At 48.3% G+C, this 19,476-nt stretch overlaps 1 protein-coding gene across 1 annotated transcript; it reads left to right on the forward strand.

The window, feature by feature from the left end:
• Window positions 1-7,916: 7,916 nt before the first annotated feature.
• PAX1 (paired box 1) lies at window positions 7,917-18,357 on the forward strand. The gene is made up of 5 exons (XM_045011207.1): window positions 7,917-8,031; window positions 8,469-9,098; window positions 10,735-10,877; window positions 11,764-11,983; window positions 18,266-18,357. Exons 1-5 carry the CDS (start codon window positions 8,028-8,030, stop codon window positions 18,355-18,357), a joined length of 1,089 nt encoding a protein of 362 aa, XP_044867142.1. The 5' UTR covers window positions 7,917-8,027.
• The last annotated feature ends 1,119 nt before the right edge of the window (window positions 18,358-19,476 follow it).

The following is a 19,476-nucleotide window of genomic DNA, read 5'->3' on the forward strand; positions in this document are numbered from 1 at the left end:
GCCATGCGCTCCTGGCCTGCCCTTTGAAAGGGGGGGGGGCTTGCTTCCACTCGGTGCCAGGAAGTGAACCCCAGCCGTGAAGTCTCTTGCTCAGAGAAAACCCCCATTGGCTTCGGGATCGGGCGCCCATCTAGGTGGGCTAACGCTACATCAAACCCGGGGGCTGCAGCCAAACGCCCTCCTGCCCCGTGTTGAGGAAGAAAAGGCAGATTAAGCCCGGCGAGAAATGACAGAGCCAGGTGGGCGCTGGGAGGATTAGAACTCAGCGCTCTGGGGACAAGAGCTCCGCGGGACTCGGCAGCGAGCAGCTGGACCCAGGGCAATTGACAGGAGGGTGAGAAGAGGAGTTCCCCGTGACAAATCGTGTCAGGAAAGAGCTGGGGGAGGCATGATGGCGCGGAGGAGGGGTTGCTCTAAGGAGATGAGCAGGAAGAAGGTTTGTAAGTACAAAAACAGAGGCGGAAATATTCCTTCTAGCTTCAGAAACAGTTCCAATTCCCTCCAGGGCTTTTAAAAAACAATTTTCAAAAGTGCTCAAGGCCCAGCTCCTTTCGAGGGATTTAGGCTCCTAACCTCAATTGATTTCAGTGGAAGTTAGGAGCCTAAATGCCTAGGAGGATCTGAGCCTAAGTGATTTAGGGGCCTGGTCACCATGGACTTCTCACCAGACTTTGACACACAGTCTAAGCGACTAAGTCCCTTTTGAAAATGGGACTTCGGCTCTTTTGACATTTTTTACCCTTGGTAACCTGAAGAAAGAGGAGGCTTCTTATTCCCCAAGTCAATCAGCCGAGCACAGGCTGCCGGGGTGAGCTTTTCAACAATGCACCGGGGGATTGATTGGGCTGAGTTTAAAATAATTGCCAGCGTGTCAACTGCAAGTATTGAGGGGAAGCAAGAAACGTCTATTGCGCCGGACGTTCTGTTACAAAGTGTCCGCCTACCTTGGCAGGGCTTTTAACAGGGGAATGATGGTTTGCGTTCTGGAGCCAGTTAGGACCAAATGAATGGGGAGAACTCGGGGGAAATCCTGTGATACGATTAAAGGGGGCCGTGTTCTTCCATGCAAATTAATATCTTGCTCGCGTGTTTGCTTGCCTGCTTTTGTTCCCGCATCCCCATGGCCAGGCACACACTTTAGGGTCTGCACAGAGTATATTTTAAGCTCGTTCTGGTCACATGCTTGTTTTGAAGACTTTATCCCATCTATAAATATTTGGAATAAAACAAACATTGTTGTCCAAAGAGTAAAATCGTCATCTATTCAGCCCTCGCTAGTGAGCCAGTAATTCATCAGTGCGTGTTTGAGCTTCGGATTATCTTCTTAACACTGGTTCAGGGCAATTCGGGGGATTTGTTTTATATTCAACAGTTTTATCTTCGGACAAAACGTAAGATACTTGTTGGCTGTCTTAGATTTTAGAGGTGAGAGGGCGGTAGATGTATTTTAAAATCCACATCTTGAAAATACAGCACAAATATACTGATCGAAAAAGACGTCCCTGAAGCATTTGCAATGTACAAAGTGCATCTACTGGATGGAAACAACATCACTGTAATCACAGGGAAGCATATCCTACACACACGCGGGTACATATTGCTTGTATGTGTATATTATATTTACACCAACATACACACACAGATGGATAAAAAGAAGGAGGAGTCCTTGTGGCACCTTAGACACTAACACATTTATTTGAGCATAAACGTCTGTGGGCTAAAACCCACTTCATCGGATGCATGCAGTTGAAAATACAGTAGGATGATATATATATACACACAGAGAACATGAAAAAATGGGTGTTGCCATACCAACCCTAATGAGACTAATCAATTAAAGCGGGCTGTTATCAGCAGGAGAAAAAAAGTTTGTAGTGATAATCAGGATGGCCCATATCAAACAGTTGACAAGAAGGTGTGAGTAACAAGGTTGGATGTAAATCTTAATAATAGAGGTTGCTGCTAGCTCTGCCCACAATATGGGTGAAATTGCTTAGCTGGCTACTTAGCGAGATGATTGGTTAGCTGCTATGTATATATGCATATCAATATAGGTGTTGAGATAAATATATACATATATTTTGCCACATCAATTTCATGTCACCTGTTTCTAAGACTGGATCCTGGATCCCCCCACCCTTTTGCTGCGTAAAAAAACCTATTTCAGAGTTAAAGGTATTATTCTAAAGTAATGAGACACATTTTCCTGGAGCAGACAAATCCTCGCTTCCCAGAGCTTCGTGAAACCAAGAAAGTCGGTTCTGTGCTACACTTATTTTAAATAATCAATGTTCACAGAGCTGTACAGATTCATAGTTCTTAAGATCACAGGAGACTAGTGAGATCACCTTGTCCGACCCTCTTCCTGGATCAACCCGAGGTAACAGCAAATCATGTTCACCCATCATTTTCAAAACTCTCAGATTGTTGCTTCTGAATTAATAGAGTGGTTCCATTTTGTATCTTTCTAACTTCCTTATCCTAGCAACCATTTCCACAGGGCATTCCCTGAGTGTCAGCAGCTAATATCAAAGGAAATTACAACACTCCACGTCTTTTCCCCCCTCTCAGTTTGCTGACTTTATGCGGTTTTGATAATAAACCTTCCCAGCTTAGCAAATACTATGAGATGCGAAGAGCAAACCCAATGCTACATGTGGACTATTAAGGCCGAATCAAAATAAGCTGCGTGGGTGGATCTGGAGTTCGCCCGAAAGGACTGTTTATTGAAGGTAAGAATATTATTTAATACTAATTGGCAGGCTCCTCAGAGCCTTCCACTTACAATCTGACGTGTTTGTATGTTCAGCTTTTCATCGGCAGGTGCCCTGCGGAATAGCCCCAGGCAGTGTAAACACGAGAGCAGTGTCTACAAGAGACCGCAGGAGGGCCAGGCCTTGCTTCCAGGAGAGGGGGGTACCACACGTGCTCTGCGGCACGGGTCATTTACGGAGATCTCCTGACTCCTGCTTAGTGGAAGGGGGTTCACAGAAGGAGCTTCGAGTTCACTTTCTCTTTCCACTTTTCAGGCGAGATTTTTCTTTGCCCCGCATCGTCCTGGGTTTTCAGCGGTTGCGTTGCACGGGGCCTGCTCACCCTCTCTGCGTTCTGTTCTCTTTGGCCTCCTGGTTTTATTTAAACACCGAGCGGCCCGTTCGCTCCCTCCCCTTTAAAGCCCGGACTGTTTCGCTCGGTTAGCCGCTGAGGGTCCCTCCAACAACCCGATCGCCCTAATAGATACACATCAAAATAGCGCAGCCCCGATCGGGGGCTTTACTCCCCTTAAATGAAAGTTGCCGAGGAGTTTGATTAAGAGACGCCTGTCTATACACACGGGTGGAGATGCGGAAGCGGTTATGTACATTGGTAGATGGATGCATCGTGCTGAGAGAGAGAGAACTGGAATCTGATAGCTATGAGAGAAAGACAGTGTGTGTATCTTACTCTATAGTTTGTCTCAGATATCATGAGATTAGATAGATCCTATTTTATCTATTTAATGTATAGATAGATACGTGATATATCGAGTCTATTTCTCTCGCTAAGGACGAGGGAGAAAGATTGATCTATATCGATTTAATCTCATACGACATGAAGACAGACTGGAGCAGCCTGTAATACATTTCTCTCTCGCGCGCCACATATACATATCTATAGTTATATCTGTTAGTCTCTATTCCATCTGGCTCATTCTTGATTAGCAGGCAAAAGCCCCTGAGCTACAGCCCTGCCTGCAGAAAGGTTTAGCCAGGCAGCCTTTAACCGAGTTAAAACTCTTCAGTGGAAACCAGCTCTGCAGCGAGCGATTGCAGAGGGTTTTGCAGCGCCTGGCTCCAGAAGCCTTGGTTGATGCCGCCCCGTTTTTGCCTGGGAGGGGAGGCGATCCGACAGGGTCACTAGGTTTACAGCCGCCTGTACTCACCTCCGCTGGGTGGGGGTGGGGAGAGAGACGTGATCGGGTTTTCACAGCGACTCAGCCACGGTCACCCCCTGCCCCTTAGCTTTGCCTTCTGATCCGCCCCCCTAAGGCCCAGCCTTATAAAAACAACCCGGAGCTTCCCTTGACATTGAGATTTCTCTTGGTAATGCCCCTGCGCTGGCCAGAAAGAAACGATTCAAAAGAACACAAGAGCGGCCAGACTGGGTCAGAGCAAAGGCCCATCTAGCCCAGTCTCCTGTCCTCTGACAGTGGCCAGTGCCAGGTGCCCCAGAGGGAGTGAACAGAACAGGGAATCCATCCTCCCTCGCCCATTCCCAGCCTCTGGCAAAAGACAAGAGAAGTCAGGCTCCTAGCCTCATACATTCAATGTTTCCCTTGTTGCTCCTTATTTTCCCGATCTCTCTCTCCTGCCTTTCACCTTCACTGTCATCTGTCCTGGCTGTCTGGGACAAAGGAAAAATTCCCCAGGGACAGGTGTTCTCTTAAGTATGATCTGCCTAGGAAGTCACTTCCGTGTCTGCACTATTATTGGGGTGTCAGGTCCCTGATTTCCTTGCCTCCGCCTCTGTATCAAAGCAACAAAAATGCCAGCAGTCAATTCCTCTCTCCTCGAGAAGAACATACCCGGAGTACTGTACCATTTCCGAACCGGAGTGACCCGGATCGGCCTTCGCTCGGGTCCCTCCTGTTGAGAACAACTTTCCCTAGCTGGGTTCAGAGGGGCAGCCCTGTGAGTCTGTATCAGCAAAACCAACCAGGAGTCCTTGTGGCACTAACACACATTTCTTCGGGGAACCATTTCCAGGCTTTCTTCAGCTGATCAATGAACAGCAAATCCGTGTCAATCTCCATTCAGCGGAGCCCCCGATCCCAGCACGCTTCGGTAGGTTCCTTCTCTCCCCCACAGCCCTTTGCTATCGCTGAATTAGACGCAAGCTGCTCTGCTGATAGGAATAGGCTGCGTTATGTGGCATCTCCCTGTTGTTGTTATTATTAATTATTATTATTATTATTTGATTAGTTGGTTTTTATTTTATAATGGATTCTTCTTCAAACGAGCCATCCCCTGCCTTCTTCCCGAGTCTTTGCCTGCTTGCCAAACTCAATGGAGCGTTTCACCTCTTTACCTCCTCCGGACAAAAGCGCTGCCCCAAACCCCTGTAAAGTCGCTCACTTCGGTGGGCTGAACTATCACAAATTTCCAACAGAGGGAGACAAATGGTTAGCTTTTCCGCAGTGGTATTTCGTGTGGTCTCAGACGCTGGTCCCTGCTAGAAGCAAAATCTCCCCCCGCCCCTCCACACACACACTCAGAAATATGCAAGTCTTATTGTGTTTCATCTTGTAATAAATGACCATTTGCTCCTTTCAAAATGCTAACGGCTCAACAGCTGGCCTTTTAGTGGGAAATGTACCGACACCCGAAATATATTGCGAATCGGACAGTTCCTTCCTTCGGGGCAATTCAATAACCGATTCGCTGGCGAGAAGGCCCTGGTCATTTTCACGAGCAAGTGTTTGTTCTTCTGTCGTGAAAACCCCGCTTTCCGCATCCCCGATTGAAATCTATCGTTTTAGGAGAGAGAGAACCGGTCCTTATAAACTCAGACGCCAAGTAGCGTTCATGCAAAAGAAAAGGCTTTGCACCCTGTGTGAAGAAGAAACCACTGACCAGAGAACTGTACCAAGGCTGAATACAATGGGCCGTTCTCCCGTGAGCTGCCCTCAGACATGCCCCGAGAGATGAATAGCGCGCCCATTAAAATCAATCAGAGGGAAAGGTTCTTTTTCTCAAATCCTCTGATTAGATTTGCTGGACCTTCCTCTTTCGTTTGGCTGCTCCAGAGGCTGGGAAAAACCGTATCCCTGCCTAAAACTAGTCCGGGAAGCTAAACACTTTGGGAATGAGATTCTGACCTTCAAACCCCTGAATTAAATGTTTACATGAAAGTCAATTGAATTAAAATTCCTTTGAACCAAAACAGGATTGGTGGCTTTAGTTTGTTTCGTCCTGTTCTGATTAATTCCCCCCACTTTTAATCTCAACCCGGCACTGGGTTCCACTGGCCAATATTTACTCTAACAATCTGTGTCCACACGAGGTTTTATTTATCTAGGGGGGAATATACATCAACTCCATCGTGCCGGTGATAATGAGGTGGCGTTATCCGTTCTTTCTCCACGCGATTCACTGCCCGATATCTAGCTTATATTTTCTTCAGTTGCGCGCTGTGGGGTTCCCCCGTCCCCCACTGATCTGAAAGCTCCGATCGTGCATTCGTAATTTATTACTCCGCTTCGTATTAATTGACATATTAATATATGCTGCTTACGAGCTAACGATTCTTTTTGGTCAAGCAAGTCAAGGTAAAAGGGTCAGAGAAAGGCTGTTATCCGGCTCCGTTCTGATCTTTTCCATCTGTGAGCCTTTGCGGGCAAAATAACGGCATCTGTTCCACACCGTACCTGACAAATGGCACTTGCTGTTTCGATAGTGGCCCCATTAAAAGCGCACCGGAGGGGTAAACAGGCCGCTAAACGTGTGTTTGGTTCCCGGGGAATTATGGATTTAGAACGTTCCAAAACGCAGCTGGTTCTCCTGGTTAGGCGCCGTATTCGGAGTCAAACGGGATTTATTGGCTTAAAAGTCAGAAGTGCTCCTAAGAACCATACTGAAAATGATTCATAGATCCGGATTCTGTTTGCATTTGCAAGCCCTTTCCAGTGCTAACGAAACAGCCGCGAAATAGACTTTGAAACCAGCCTAGTAATTAATCAGCTTTTGGAGATTTGACTTTGGTATTGAAGAGAAATCTCCCAGTCTAATAGGCTCTGCGTTTCCTCTGAACTTAGAAAGGCTAGATGAAAAATGGTAATATGTGGATCTATCTTTCTGGAAAATCTCGCTATCATTTACCCATATCCACTTCCCCATATCCAAACCTTCCTACGATGTTGTTATGAATATTTTTAAATACAATAAAATAAAAGACAGTGTTGAGTTTGCATTCTGAACAATTAAAAATGTTACCTAACGGGCTCAAAGGGTTTCTGATCCATTGTGAACACACAACACACAACTCCTCCTTGAGAGTTCCAGCTTCACCAAATGGATTTAATAGCAACCTGGGCCAGACAGCATTAGACCTCGCTACTTCGGCAGACGATTTTCAACCCAGAAATGTCTCCATTCTTCTGAATTGATATTTCAAAGCGACCTTCCTCGCAGCAGGTGATAATTGGATTTCGACTGTAAATGTCTGCCGGTCTTTATTTGGTAAAGGTCCAGTGCTCACTCAGGCAAAACCAGTTCAATCCCTGGGAGTTGTGCCCGAGTGAGGACTGCGTGAGCTGGGTGCGGACAGGTGATATACACTGAACGTGACTGGGGGGAAGGGGGTTGATCCCCAAACTCTATTGATGGAGAGGCGCCTGCTGGCTTTAAAGGATCGGTCCCTCGGTACGGCTCAAAATGAACTGGGTGTAATTCTTCGGGGTCACCTGATTTTTTAAGAAATCGGCTGCAAACCCCTTCTTCCCCCCTCCCCCCATGATCCTTAGCAAAAAGATTCCCGTCCCAGCGGACAGAGGCTCTGGCAGCTGCATGGGGGGGGGGGGAGCGAATCCAGCCCGGGGCCGCCAAGCCCCGCTCCAGACATCTGTGTCGCTCGCCCTGTGGTTTCAGGAGTAGCTGAGGGAGAGGAGGGCGGAAAGGGGGGACCAGTCCCGCAGACGAAGCAGCCCTCTGCCCGTTCGCAAGGCCGGGAACCAATGAAATGCCAACTCCGGCGTGACCACCGAGATTGACGTGGAAGACACGTCAAATTGATCTGAGCAAACTGCAGGCTCCTGGACGGGCTATTTCCCCCCACCCCCCCGAGCGGATGAAGATCACTTTGGGCGTGAGTCCCCGGCCGCCTTTGAACGTGTCCCGGGAGCAGCAGAGAGCCGGGCTCCCGGAGCAAGGGCAGCCCGTCTCCTGGCAGCCCCCCTCTATGCCTCCGCGCCTGCCCCGGGGAAGACGGAGCCTCCGGCGGGGCCAGCTGATCGCGGCTGATCGCGCAAGGCGCGTGGCTCGTTGCGGGCGATGGGTAAGGCGCTGCGGGTGGGTCTGATTTCTGCCAGTGGGGTGGGAAGCGGGGTGGGGGGAATCCTTGGGAAGGAGAAGCGGCCAGGCTGGGCTTCGGGCGCGCCGTTTCGCTTTGCGTATCCCGAGCAATGGGATCCGAAAGCCCAACCGGGGGCAGCGCACCCCCATTCCCACGCAGGGAGGCCTCGGGCGAAGCCTCCACTCGCCCCCACCCCCGGGCACGGGCGTAAGGGATAATCATCATCACAATACTCCGCGTCGCGTCCTTTCCCCGACACGGCCCAGGCGTCCCTTCGCGGGATCCAGGGCGTCTCCTCTGCAGGGCGCGGGGCTGTTGGGGAAAGGGGTTAGACAGGCAGAATCTCTCTATTTCCCTTGCCCCCTTTTTAAATCTGGCGGTGCTAACCCGTCCTTTCCTCCCCCACACCCCTCCGCTAGAGCAAACGTACGGGGAAGTGAACCAGCTGGGAGGCGTCTTCGTCAACGGGAGACCCCTGCCCAACGCCATCCGCTTGAGGATCGTGGAGCTGGCCCAGCTGGGGATCCGACCCTGCGACATCAGCCGCCAGCTGCGGGTCTCTCACGGCTGCGTGAGTAAAATCCTGGCCCGCTACAACGAGACGGGCTCCATCCTGCCCGGAGCCATCGGCGGGAGCAAGCCGCGGGTCACCACCCCCAACGTGGTCAAGCACATCCGGGACTACAAGCAAGGGGACCCGGGGATCTTCGCGTGGGAGATCCGGGACCGGCTGCTGGCCGACGGGGTGTGTGACAAGTACAACGTGCCCTCCGTGAGCTCCATCAGCAGGATTTTAAGGAACAAAATCGGGAACCTCTCCCAGCCCAGCCCCTACGACAGCAGCAAGCAGCCTCCCCCCCAGCCAGCGCTGCCTTATAACCACATTTACCAGTACCCCTACCCTAACCCCATGGCCTCCTCTGGGACCAAACTGGGCCATCATCCGGGCGTGCCGGTCACAGCTGGACATGTCAGTATCCCCAGAGCCTGGCCCTCGGCGCATTCAGTCAGCAACATCCTAGGTATCCGAGCCTTCATGGAGCAAACAGGTCAGCGGCACTGCAGTGGGCGCTGGGTCTGGTTGGTTGGGTTTTTCCTACCTGGCAGGGGCGCACAGAGACTCAGGGTTTGGGGTGCCTGCATATTGGGGCGCTTGGGTTTTTTTTAGCAGGTGGGTGCTCAGCGCTTCCCCCTTTTTGGGCACCCAGAAACGCAGGCACCTAAAATCACGCGTGGCTTTTGAAAAAATCGCTTTTAAACGTATATAAACCTGGGCTAAATAATTGCTGGAAGGGTTGCGTAAATAACCCCGTGCATGTAGGGCGGATCTGATGGGCCAGTTGGAGCCAAACAACCGACATCTTGAACTTTTTATGAAAAATGTGGAAAATATTTTCGTGGGGATGAGAGAATGTGTCAGTCACACATTGAGAGCTCCGAGTTCCACTCACCCCGCTCCAAAAAAACAAGCCCAGAAAACCGTATCTCGGTGTCCTTTTGCCAGATCTAAGCAAACGTCTCAGACATTAATCTGATTCGTTGTCAGAAATTTCCCTGCCCTCTTAGCATTTTTAAAAGAACTTTCTTCTACGCCCCTTCTTTACTAGAAATTAAAACATCGATTGCAATTGTCACACTAGCTAGAATGCACCCTTCAGCAGTGATCGAAACAGATGATTACTATAAGCCCGATACCAGGCAGATCTTGGCTGGCAAATTGGATCGTGGTCAGGGTTTTTTAGATTTCTCCGTCACGCTTTATTTATACAAACCCGAATTGAATCAATGAATACCCGGTTCCACTTTTGTTCTGCACACTTCGTCTGGGGAATTGCTCTCCTTTGATCCCTTCAAACGCTAAAGGTAAATAAATCACCCGCATGCGTTTCTGTCTGGGAATTGTACCTTTTACATGATAAGAAAGCCTAAAAGTTTCCTAGTGAAACAGACAGACCTTTGGGGGGAGGAGAATGTGTTTCAGCTGAATTGGAAGCAAAGCTGGTCATAATTTAGGCCATCAGAGTTCGTGTTTTATGCGCCCCCAGTCTCCTTTGACTTCGTACACGGTTTGCATAAGCAGGCAGACCAATTTGAGGCGCTAACCTGCTGTCCCGGGTCCCTGCTAACGCTTGCGTGAGCGATTGTCACGTTTATAAAGCAGGCTCCCGAATGCGTATTCGCTTCGGATTCAGGCCCTTTCTGGAGCCGGAAAGAATTTTCAGTCTGAAAACTGGATTATGTTTGTAGCCTCTGGACGACGCAGTTTGAATAGGGACATCAGAGTGTTATATTAAAGGCCGGTGTCTTTATCAGATCATTCTCGATCGCAATTTTGAATGAGTCTCATACCAAGCTCCAGCCCCAATTGGACCGTGTTGAAAATGCCTCCTAGACAGTGCGATTTTTAGCCGGCTCGAAGGTGCCCAGTGACCAAGCTGCCCTGGCGCAGTTTCTGAACGACAACAAAACAAAGCCTGACTCGATGCTGATCTCATTGAAACCAAGGGCAAAACTCCCTGCTGGCTTCATCCCGGAGCAGGATCGGAGCCCTGCGTGGCTTTCCCCAGCGCTTAGAGATCCCGGGTCCCGGAATAGGACAGGAAGGCGGGTGGCTAGAGGTTGCATGGTTCTAGGAAGGGTCTGAATGCGGATGAGTACATCTCCTGCGATCTGTTCCCATCCCAGGGCCTCTGGCTGGGACAGAGGGGTCTGCCTACCCACCAAAAATGGAAGACTGGCCCAGTGTGAACAGAACGGCCTTCCCTCCCGCCCAGGCAGTCAATGGGATTGATAAAGCTGCAATGGAAGCGGACATTAAGTACCCCCAGGTAACATCTTCCAGCCAGGCGTTTGCACTTTGGGGGGGGAATAGCCGTGAAGAAAATGGTGCGTGGGGGGGCGGGGTAGGGGGAGAGATTTTGGGATCACCCCTTGAAGGAAGATTGTGAATTCGAATTGGGAAAATGTTTGTGCAACTAAAACTGATGCATTTAAAGCACCCGATGGTGTGCGTGTGCACACACGGGTCCATACACGCAAGTGTAAACAGATCGCGAGGCGAGGCTGTGAAATGCGTGCGCAATTCGTAATTTTACATTTAAGACACCAGCTTGTGTGAGTACGCGGGCATGTACCAGAGCACAAACACAAACGTGGATGCCTTAAAAGGAATCCAGTTTGGTTGAACGAGTTTTTTGTATCACCTCAGCTCAGAATCGGTGTGTGTTTACACGAGCATACACAGGCGGGTGTATCCCCCCACTGTCTGACGCACTGAATGTCTCCTTTGTAATTGCATCAATATTTTCATAGCCTCCGCTGGGGATTTCCTTAGGTTTTGTTGTCGTTGTAATTCAACTTCCCCCCCCCCCTTTCCTGCCCCCGCCTCCCCAATCTCTCGGGTAGTCAAAGAAATCGAATCCAAACGATCCCTGGAATCGAATGGAGGAAGGGGGCTGATTTCTGTCTCCACGCCTGTTACTCCGTAAAAAGAAAAAGATGAACCGAAGCGGCCAATGCACAATTTTTTTTTGCCAACCCCCGGTGCTCGGCGATGCCCGTGATGGCAGACGTGGGGGCGGTACCCATTGATGTGCCACCTTCCATGGGGCCAGGGCGGACAGCACCTTCCGATCCCGCCCCGGCCTCGGGCCCCGAGCAGGATCCGGGATGTCTGTAATCCTCGTAACAGCCCGTCTCCCCTTCTCTCCGCAGCCTGCCCCTGGCCTTTCCGCCGCCGGCAGCTTCCTCCCAGCCTGCGCCTACCCCTCCTCCAACCAGCACGGGGTGTACGCTGGCCCCGGGGCGGGCTACATCACCCCCGGGCCCCACTGGCAGGCGCAAAGCAGCCCCCTGGCTCACCACGGGCCCGGAGGGACGGTCGCCGGAGCAGAGCTGTGCACCGCCATGGCCTTCAAGCATCCCGCCCGGGAAGGTAGGGGGGCGAGGGAGGCCAGCGGGGGATGCGGAGTCCCACCCAGGCTGGGTGGGGAGAGAGGGAGGGAAATCTCAGTGACCTGCCTGGGGACCCGAGCAATTGATCCTTCGCTTCTGCACTGCCGGGCCGATCTGGCTCGGGCCCGGCGGCTGGGAAAGTCTCCCTGCCCCGGAGCCTTTGCTCGCCGAGGGGCTGTGGAGGGACGCCGGCTGGGGTCCTTTTCCACCAGCCACTTTCCTCTCCGCAGCCACACAGGTGGCAGGATATCCCCAGCCACTTCCACACCGCAGGAGAACAGAGAGGGTCTGTCCCGGCAGGCATGGACTGAGACCAGGGCTCTGCGCTGCAAATCCTTCGGAGGGGCTCGGCCACTGCCAGCCCCAGAGCTCTTCATAAACCTGGGAGGGGGCTGGTCCACTGCACGCGTTATATAGACCCAGAGCAGCACCTAGAGATATACGTGCCTGTAATGTCTATACAGCTAGAGGGAACATTCCCACGCTTTACAAAAATGCTCTGTGACTGCTGTGTAGAGCAAGGATCTCAGCGAATCAATACACGGACGGGCAGATTGTTCTCTTATGTATAAAATCTAATCTAATTAATAATATCAAAATAATATTTTGTCCCATATATATATATATATATATATGGTCATTCCCATGTTTATTAAAAATGCCCTCTGCATAGTTATAGAACATCCTCAGACTATATCTATTATATAGCTATAATAGAACATGCCTATGTTTAATATATGTATATATATATATTGTCTATTACACTATATAGCTATAATGGAATATGTCTATGTTTGTATATATATTATATATATAAATATAACAGGCATTTCTATTATAGCTATACAGTGTAATACACAATTATATATGTGTGTGTAATATAGATATATAGCTATAATAGAAATGCCTGTTGTGTATATATATATTACACACACACATATATATATAATTGTGTATTACACTTTATAGCTATAAAATAACAGACTGATGTGTGTGTATATATATATATATATAAAACAGGCATTTCTGTTATAGCTATATATCTATATTACACACACATATATAATTTTATTTTGCATACGTGTGTGTACATACAATTTGTAAAATTAAATGAAATATAGAACTTTTAAAATTTATATATAAAATTAGTCTGTGGAAGAGAACATGTAAAAAGAACACCTCTCTCTCTCTCTCTGTTTTACAGCCACACACACATATATAATTGTATTTCACGCACGTGTTTATATAGAATTTGTAAAATTACATGTAATATAGAACGTTTAAAATGAATAGATCCCATTAGCTTGTGGAAGAGAATAGTCTCTCTCTCTCTGCCTCGGGAATTGAGTTCTATACTATTTCATAAATGCAGGATCGGGCCCTAAACCATCTGATTTTTCATTTCTCAGTTGTGCCCATTGGAGGCCCGGCCCAGCAGTTTTAGTATCTTTCCATAGACTTCAGCTGGAGTTGGACCGGCCCTTGGATTTTAGCATTTTGGCGGGTGGAAGCGCAAAGGCGATGCGGAGGAATTACCTACTCTTTCGTTTTTATTCATGTTTTAAAAAATGACAAATAGGTATAATGACCCGTTTCATGCGCTTAGCTCGAGCTGGGCAGCGTTGAGTGGGAGCCAATATTTGATAGGAAACAAATGATAGGGGTAACACGCGCTAGCCCCGGGATCATTTTGAAGCTGTGGGTTAGGATCCTTTCCCATCAAATAAAACCCCTTTAGGGCGCTGGTTGATAGTCACCGCAGTGTACAGACAAACCAGTTACATTCTCCCTGTTACTTTTCAGTGCAAGTGCTACGTTTAAAAGGTTGTTTAAGTCCTAGCACTTCTACATCTTTATGGAAACCTGAAAATACATTAAGAAGGTTCCCCACCCCCCTCCTCAAGGGGCACCTAAAATCATTTCAGATTTTTTCCTTGCTAAAATATCTGCTAGTTCAGAATCGTACAGCCCTTGCGCTCAAACATCCCTCATATTTGTTACCAGTAAAAACATAAGGATTCAACGTGAAAACCATTTTTTCCTCTTAATGTTCAATCCTGTGAGATGGAAATCTCAGAGGAAGCAGAACGATCTGGGGCAAACATCCAGCTTTTAATTCTTCAAGACAAGGATTTCTTTCTTAGAGGTAATTATCTGCGCCTAGAGTGTGCATTGTGTGCAATGACACAGAAAAGAAATGACCCAGTGATATTCTGTATCATATAATAAAAACAGCGAAGGGACAGAGGTTGAGCATTAGAGACATTCGTTTTTAGTAATAATAATTTTAGCCATATTAAATAAGTATTTTTACTGGATACCTCTGACCATAAATCTTGCCGAAGTGCTGGTGGATAATCGAGATCTAAGAAAGACACACTCATTCAATGAAAATGACTAACATTATAAATCGCTTCTACTAGTTATTTTTCTCCCCTCAGGGAGTATTTAAAGTAATATACCATAGGAGTATAATAGGCGATCACATGTTTCTGATTGGAACACGGCTCTATACTGTAGGATATTTTTTAATGTTGAACATTTTTTCTTCTATTAATCACATCGGTCCATTTTGGGACGTTTGATTTCTTTGATATATGGTTTCATTTAAAACCGCTAACGCATCTGTTCTGCTGCTATTCTTTGCCCTTCGTTGCCTTGTACATTATAATGTCTCTAGTCTTTTTTCACATTTGCAATTCATTTTCCAGTTATCAGCTAATTTATGTATTGCTGTTTTAATATACGACCCTTAACCATTTTTGCCTAACTAATGTAGCCTTCTGAGAGTTACAACCTCATTATTATCGCTAATAATGAGTGATTGTGTACAATAAGGGATAACAATAGCCATAAAAGGATTTTTGAAGAAAGAAAGAAAGAAAGAAAGAAAGAAAGAAAGAAAGATTTTTAAGTATCTATGCACATTCTAGTTTGACTAATTTTCTGGTATCTATCTATCTATCTATCTATCTATCTATCTATCTATCTATCTATCTATCTATCATCTAATGCTAATGCATTGTTTATCAAAATAAAGTGTGTGTGTGTGTGAGAGAGAAAGATAACCCTTCAATTTGAATTAAAAGTATGACAAACTCTTTGAACACCTCAGAACTGAGAGTATAAAAAACATCCCTGCAACAGCTTCCTATATCTCATGTAAGTTATTTTAGCGGATAAGGAATGATTGCCTCAGCTGAGATGTGTCCATGTAGACACACACAGTCTCTGATACTCGACCCTCCTCCCCCACCCCACTTAACTGCTATCCATCAAACAAAATTCCCTCCTCTAAAGAGCGCGAATGCCTCTAGTATATTTCGTATATTCTCAAGCTAGCTGCGACAAAGGAAGTTTCATTTTACCTTTCTATACCGCCGGTGTAATCATACCAAACCCGGTACTTTGTCTGGTTGATCTGCTTGGATAAGTAAAACAAATCCGAAGCAGTAATTGAAAAGGGAGTAGATAGATTCATTTATGGACAGATTTTCTAAAATAATAATCATAATAATTAATAAAACTCAGTGACTGCTCAGCACCTTGGACAATTTGACCATTAAAGTATTTGGTTAAACCTTGTATTTGATCACAATTAAACCCCAGGGTCTGGAAGGCCTAGGAAGCACCACCAGGGCCCGGAAGGAACAGTGAAAGATCCGGGCACCTCCGAGCCCGTGTAAACAGGAAAAGGAGGCGAGAAGGATGATTTGATCACAATTAAGGCGCGGGAATTTCCCATACACGGATTAATAAATCCTATTCACAACCTACAGACTTGCTGCTTGTAAAAGACCCATTTGCATTTGCTCAGGTTCTTACTGCTCGTGTATTTATTTTGTTCCCATTCCAGAAATAGGAACCATCCATTGTCAAAGCCACTCCTAAGCCTGCTAGGTGCATCCCAGAGCCACTGCCGGGTTAACTAAGCACCATTACAGTCAGTGTTCCCCATTCTGACATCTCCTCCCCCAGTTACAGCTCCAGGCTGTTTTCCGATCGTTCTCATCGCACACGCTGGGAGAGACCCTCCATTTCCATTGAAATCTGGCTGCGAAAGCCACCTTGGGCCGCGCTTGTAAGCGAGATGGCTCCTCACGGCTCTGAACCGGGATTCTGAAAAGTTAATTTACAGCTTTTGCACATGGGGGGGGGGGGGGAAGAGGGGGATGTAGCAATTTGTTAAACCGGCCAATTCTCCCCACGCTTATCCTCCGCCCATATGATCACAGGGTGTCCTGGACTGCGCCCCCCCCCTCAGGCCCCCAAACCAGCGAGGGTGGTGTCAATTTCTTGGAGAGATCGGTCCGTCTGCACAGCGCTTGGGGGAATACCGGCTGGTCAAAACAGCCCAAGCGTTGCAGTAAACCAAGGGAAACGCAGCGCCTCCACCATGAGCGTCTAAACGAGCTGCCAGGCCTCCGCAAACGCTAACCGCGGGGTGGATTTAGCGCCCGATCCTGCTCGCCTTTGTGCGTGGAAAGTCGCCTTAGCGAGCGCGTAGATCGCAAGGGGCGTTTAAAGCCAGCGAAGGCGAGGGGCTGACCGCAGTATCCGCTGGTTTACACCTGCGATCGATTGCCTGGATTCGGGGTCTTTCTTTCGATACATACCTGCCTCTGGGGTCCGCCCAGTCCCAGTCACCTGTAGGACTCACCCAGGGGGCTGCGTGGCTCAATCCAGGACTGGCCGCAAATGCTTGGGGCTCGATCTTGCTTGTTTCAGCCAGATTGAGTCTGGAGAAGGGACGCGTTTTGCAAAAAAAAAAAAATACCCCCCCCCCCCAGGAAAGCAGCAGCAGAATGTGGTAGCCCCGCGGCCGATCTGGCTCCAGTGCCTTGCCCTGAAGGGGGTATTTTATATCTAGCCACTGGGCCCGTTAGGACGGGAATGTGTCTTGTGATTTGCAGTCATCTGCACGTCTCGGCACAGCCGGTGGGACCCTCGCACCGCGGAGCCAAAGCGGAGCCCAAGCCTCTGCTGGGCGCGAGATGGAAGCGAATTAAAACAAGCTTGAGCCGGGAGGGGGAACATGCCGCAGTTTGGAAAGGGAAAAAAAAAAGCAAATCCCCTCTGGTCCCTGCAGACAGGACGGCTCTGGCGTCCCCCGCCAGGCCTGCAGCTCGGCGCTTGGGCTGCGAGAAGCCAGGCGCTGCAGGCGCGCTGGGTGTGAAGTTTCTGGCCCTATATCCAATATATCCAGATGTGTGCGGGGAGAGGGGAATTGAAGGGGATTGAAGGGAACCCCCCCCCCCGCATTTACCAATACAAAACCATGAAGCAACCCCCCTCCCGCGGCCCAGTCTTTGCAGGCGATTCCTCCATCGGAGGTGGGAAAAGAACTCGCTTCTAAAATAACTGTGCCTTCCTAGGCAAACAGGCAGCAATCGCTTAAGACTGAGGGGAGAGAGGGGACAGCGATCGGCCACTGACACAGTCACTGCATTTCTGACAAACTTGGGGTCCCTTCCGGAAGCCTTAACACCCCCCCCCCCACACACACAGTGACCAGCCAGCAAGTGTGAAAAATCGGGACAAGGGGTGCGGGGTAATAGGAGCCTATACAACAAAAAGACCCCAATATTGGGACTGTCCCTACAAAATCGGGACATCTGGTCACCCTAGGACACCCCCGCCCCCCCAATAGCAGAGGAAGTGCTAAAGCGCGTATGTCACGGGGGTTGAGCCAAATCTCCGAGGTGGATGTTTACAACCATCAGCTGGGAAGCTGGCTAGTCAGAAACCAGGATTGAAACAGGAACTGGCTTCATTCAGTGCACACGATCCTGCATTTCCCAATCGTTTGCCAAAGGTGAATTGATCAGCCAGCCAGCCATGGGCAGCCAGATTTGCCTTTGGGGGGAATTGCTCTTTTCTTTCAGATGGGCTGTGCCTTGGAAGGAGGCTTCAGTTATTGCAAATGAAATTAGGATTCTACTAAAGGTCTTGGGAGGAGACTTGTCACTGGTTCAGGGCAGAAAATGTCTCCCTGGCTTGCAGCGCAAAGGGAAAGGTTCTTAGAGGATTTTTGAAAGAAATGACTAGAAATAATTGCTCAACCAGTGTGTGACTGTGAAATTGACATGGCAGATTCTTTGGGCCATAGGTGAGCAAACATACAGCAAGGGTAAAGCAAAACTAATCAGGTGCCATAAGAAGTCTCAGTCTGATGCCACCTAATGAAACAAACAGCAGTGTTACAGTCAATGCGTTAGGAGTATGCCAACCTACTTGCTTCTCTTTCTTTCCCTTGCTGCAGTTGTGGACAGAAAACCTTCCAGTCCCGTAGGCAAACCTCAAGAAACCCTAAATAATATACATGGACTTTCTATCCCAGCCTCATCTTCCTAGAGCTTGCAGTGACTCATCGGCGAGAGGGAGAGTTTTGGATCAAACACCTGCAACTTCGAAAATGAAACAGAACCTAAAAGCACAACTGCATTCAAAGAGGTGCCTTTGGAGAGGAAGAGGCTGTATTTGAAACAAGTCCAGGCAACAAAAAGAGACAATGACTTTTTAATGCACAAGTGAATGAGATCGGGACATTCATTGATCCTGTGCCTTGAGTGAGTGATTTCCTCAGTCAAGTTGGAAGGTGGTGATGGGAGAGAATCATTTTCTTTCTTCCTTTTTTTCTTTCTTTCTTTCACACAAGAGACCTCTGGATATATAGCAGTCACAGATTTGTCACTAGACCTATCACCACTGTTCATTGCTTACGATGCCATAGACTTTATCCTGTCACTCTGATGTGCATTTACTCTAGAGAGGATTCATTCAGTGTCTCCAAGCCCTTAGCCCAAGGATCTGTGCTCTGAACCGGTTTCTGCCCGTGGATAATGTCTCTCTCCCAGAGTGTAAATGGACAAATACGCAGCAACATTATGATATATTTTTATAATAACAACCCTTAATAAAAAGTGACTACAACCGATGCCCGTGTTTGGATTTCTTCCCTGGGGAACGTGTCTTCTCTTTGCATAGCAGCAGACCATGGTCTCTAGTCGTGCAGTTCTCCCGCAGTCCACTGGAGCCTCAACTGCCCTATTTCTGCTTCTCCTGAAGAAGCTTTACCAAAAGTGACTTCTTCCCATGCCTTTTGTCCAATGTGCGGCTATTTCTGGAAGCAGCCAGCTGTTAGAATCTTCCTCCAGCCAGTCTCTCTAAAACGAGTCTCTTTGCATTCATTGTAAGGATGGATGTGTGGTTAAAAGGACTGGACTGGGACTCAGGAGACCTGCATTAATTTCTCAGCGCTGCAGCCAGCTCTATGAGTGGCTCCTGGCAGCAGGTCACTCAATCTCCCTGTGCCTCAATTCACCATCTGTAAAACTGGGATAATAATACTTCCCTTGAGTTGTCTATTTAGATTGGAGGCTCTTTGAGGAAAGGGCTGTTTCTTACCATGTGTTTGTATAGGGCCTACCACAAAGGGGCCATAAGCGTGGTTGGAGCCACGAGGTGCTACCC

The sequence above is a fragment of the Mauremys mutica genome, chromosome 3 (genome assembly GCF_020497125.1).
Source record: "Mauremys mutica isolate MM-2020 ecotype Southern chromosome 3, ASM2049712v1, whole genome shotgun sequence".
NCBI classification, from domain to species: domain Eukaryota; kingdom Metazoa; phylum Chordata; order Testudines; family Geoemydidae; genus Mauremys; species Mauremys mutica.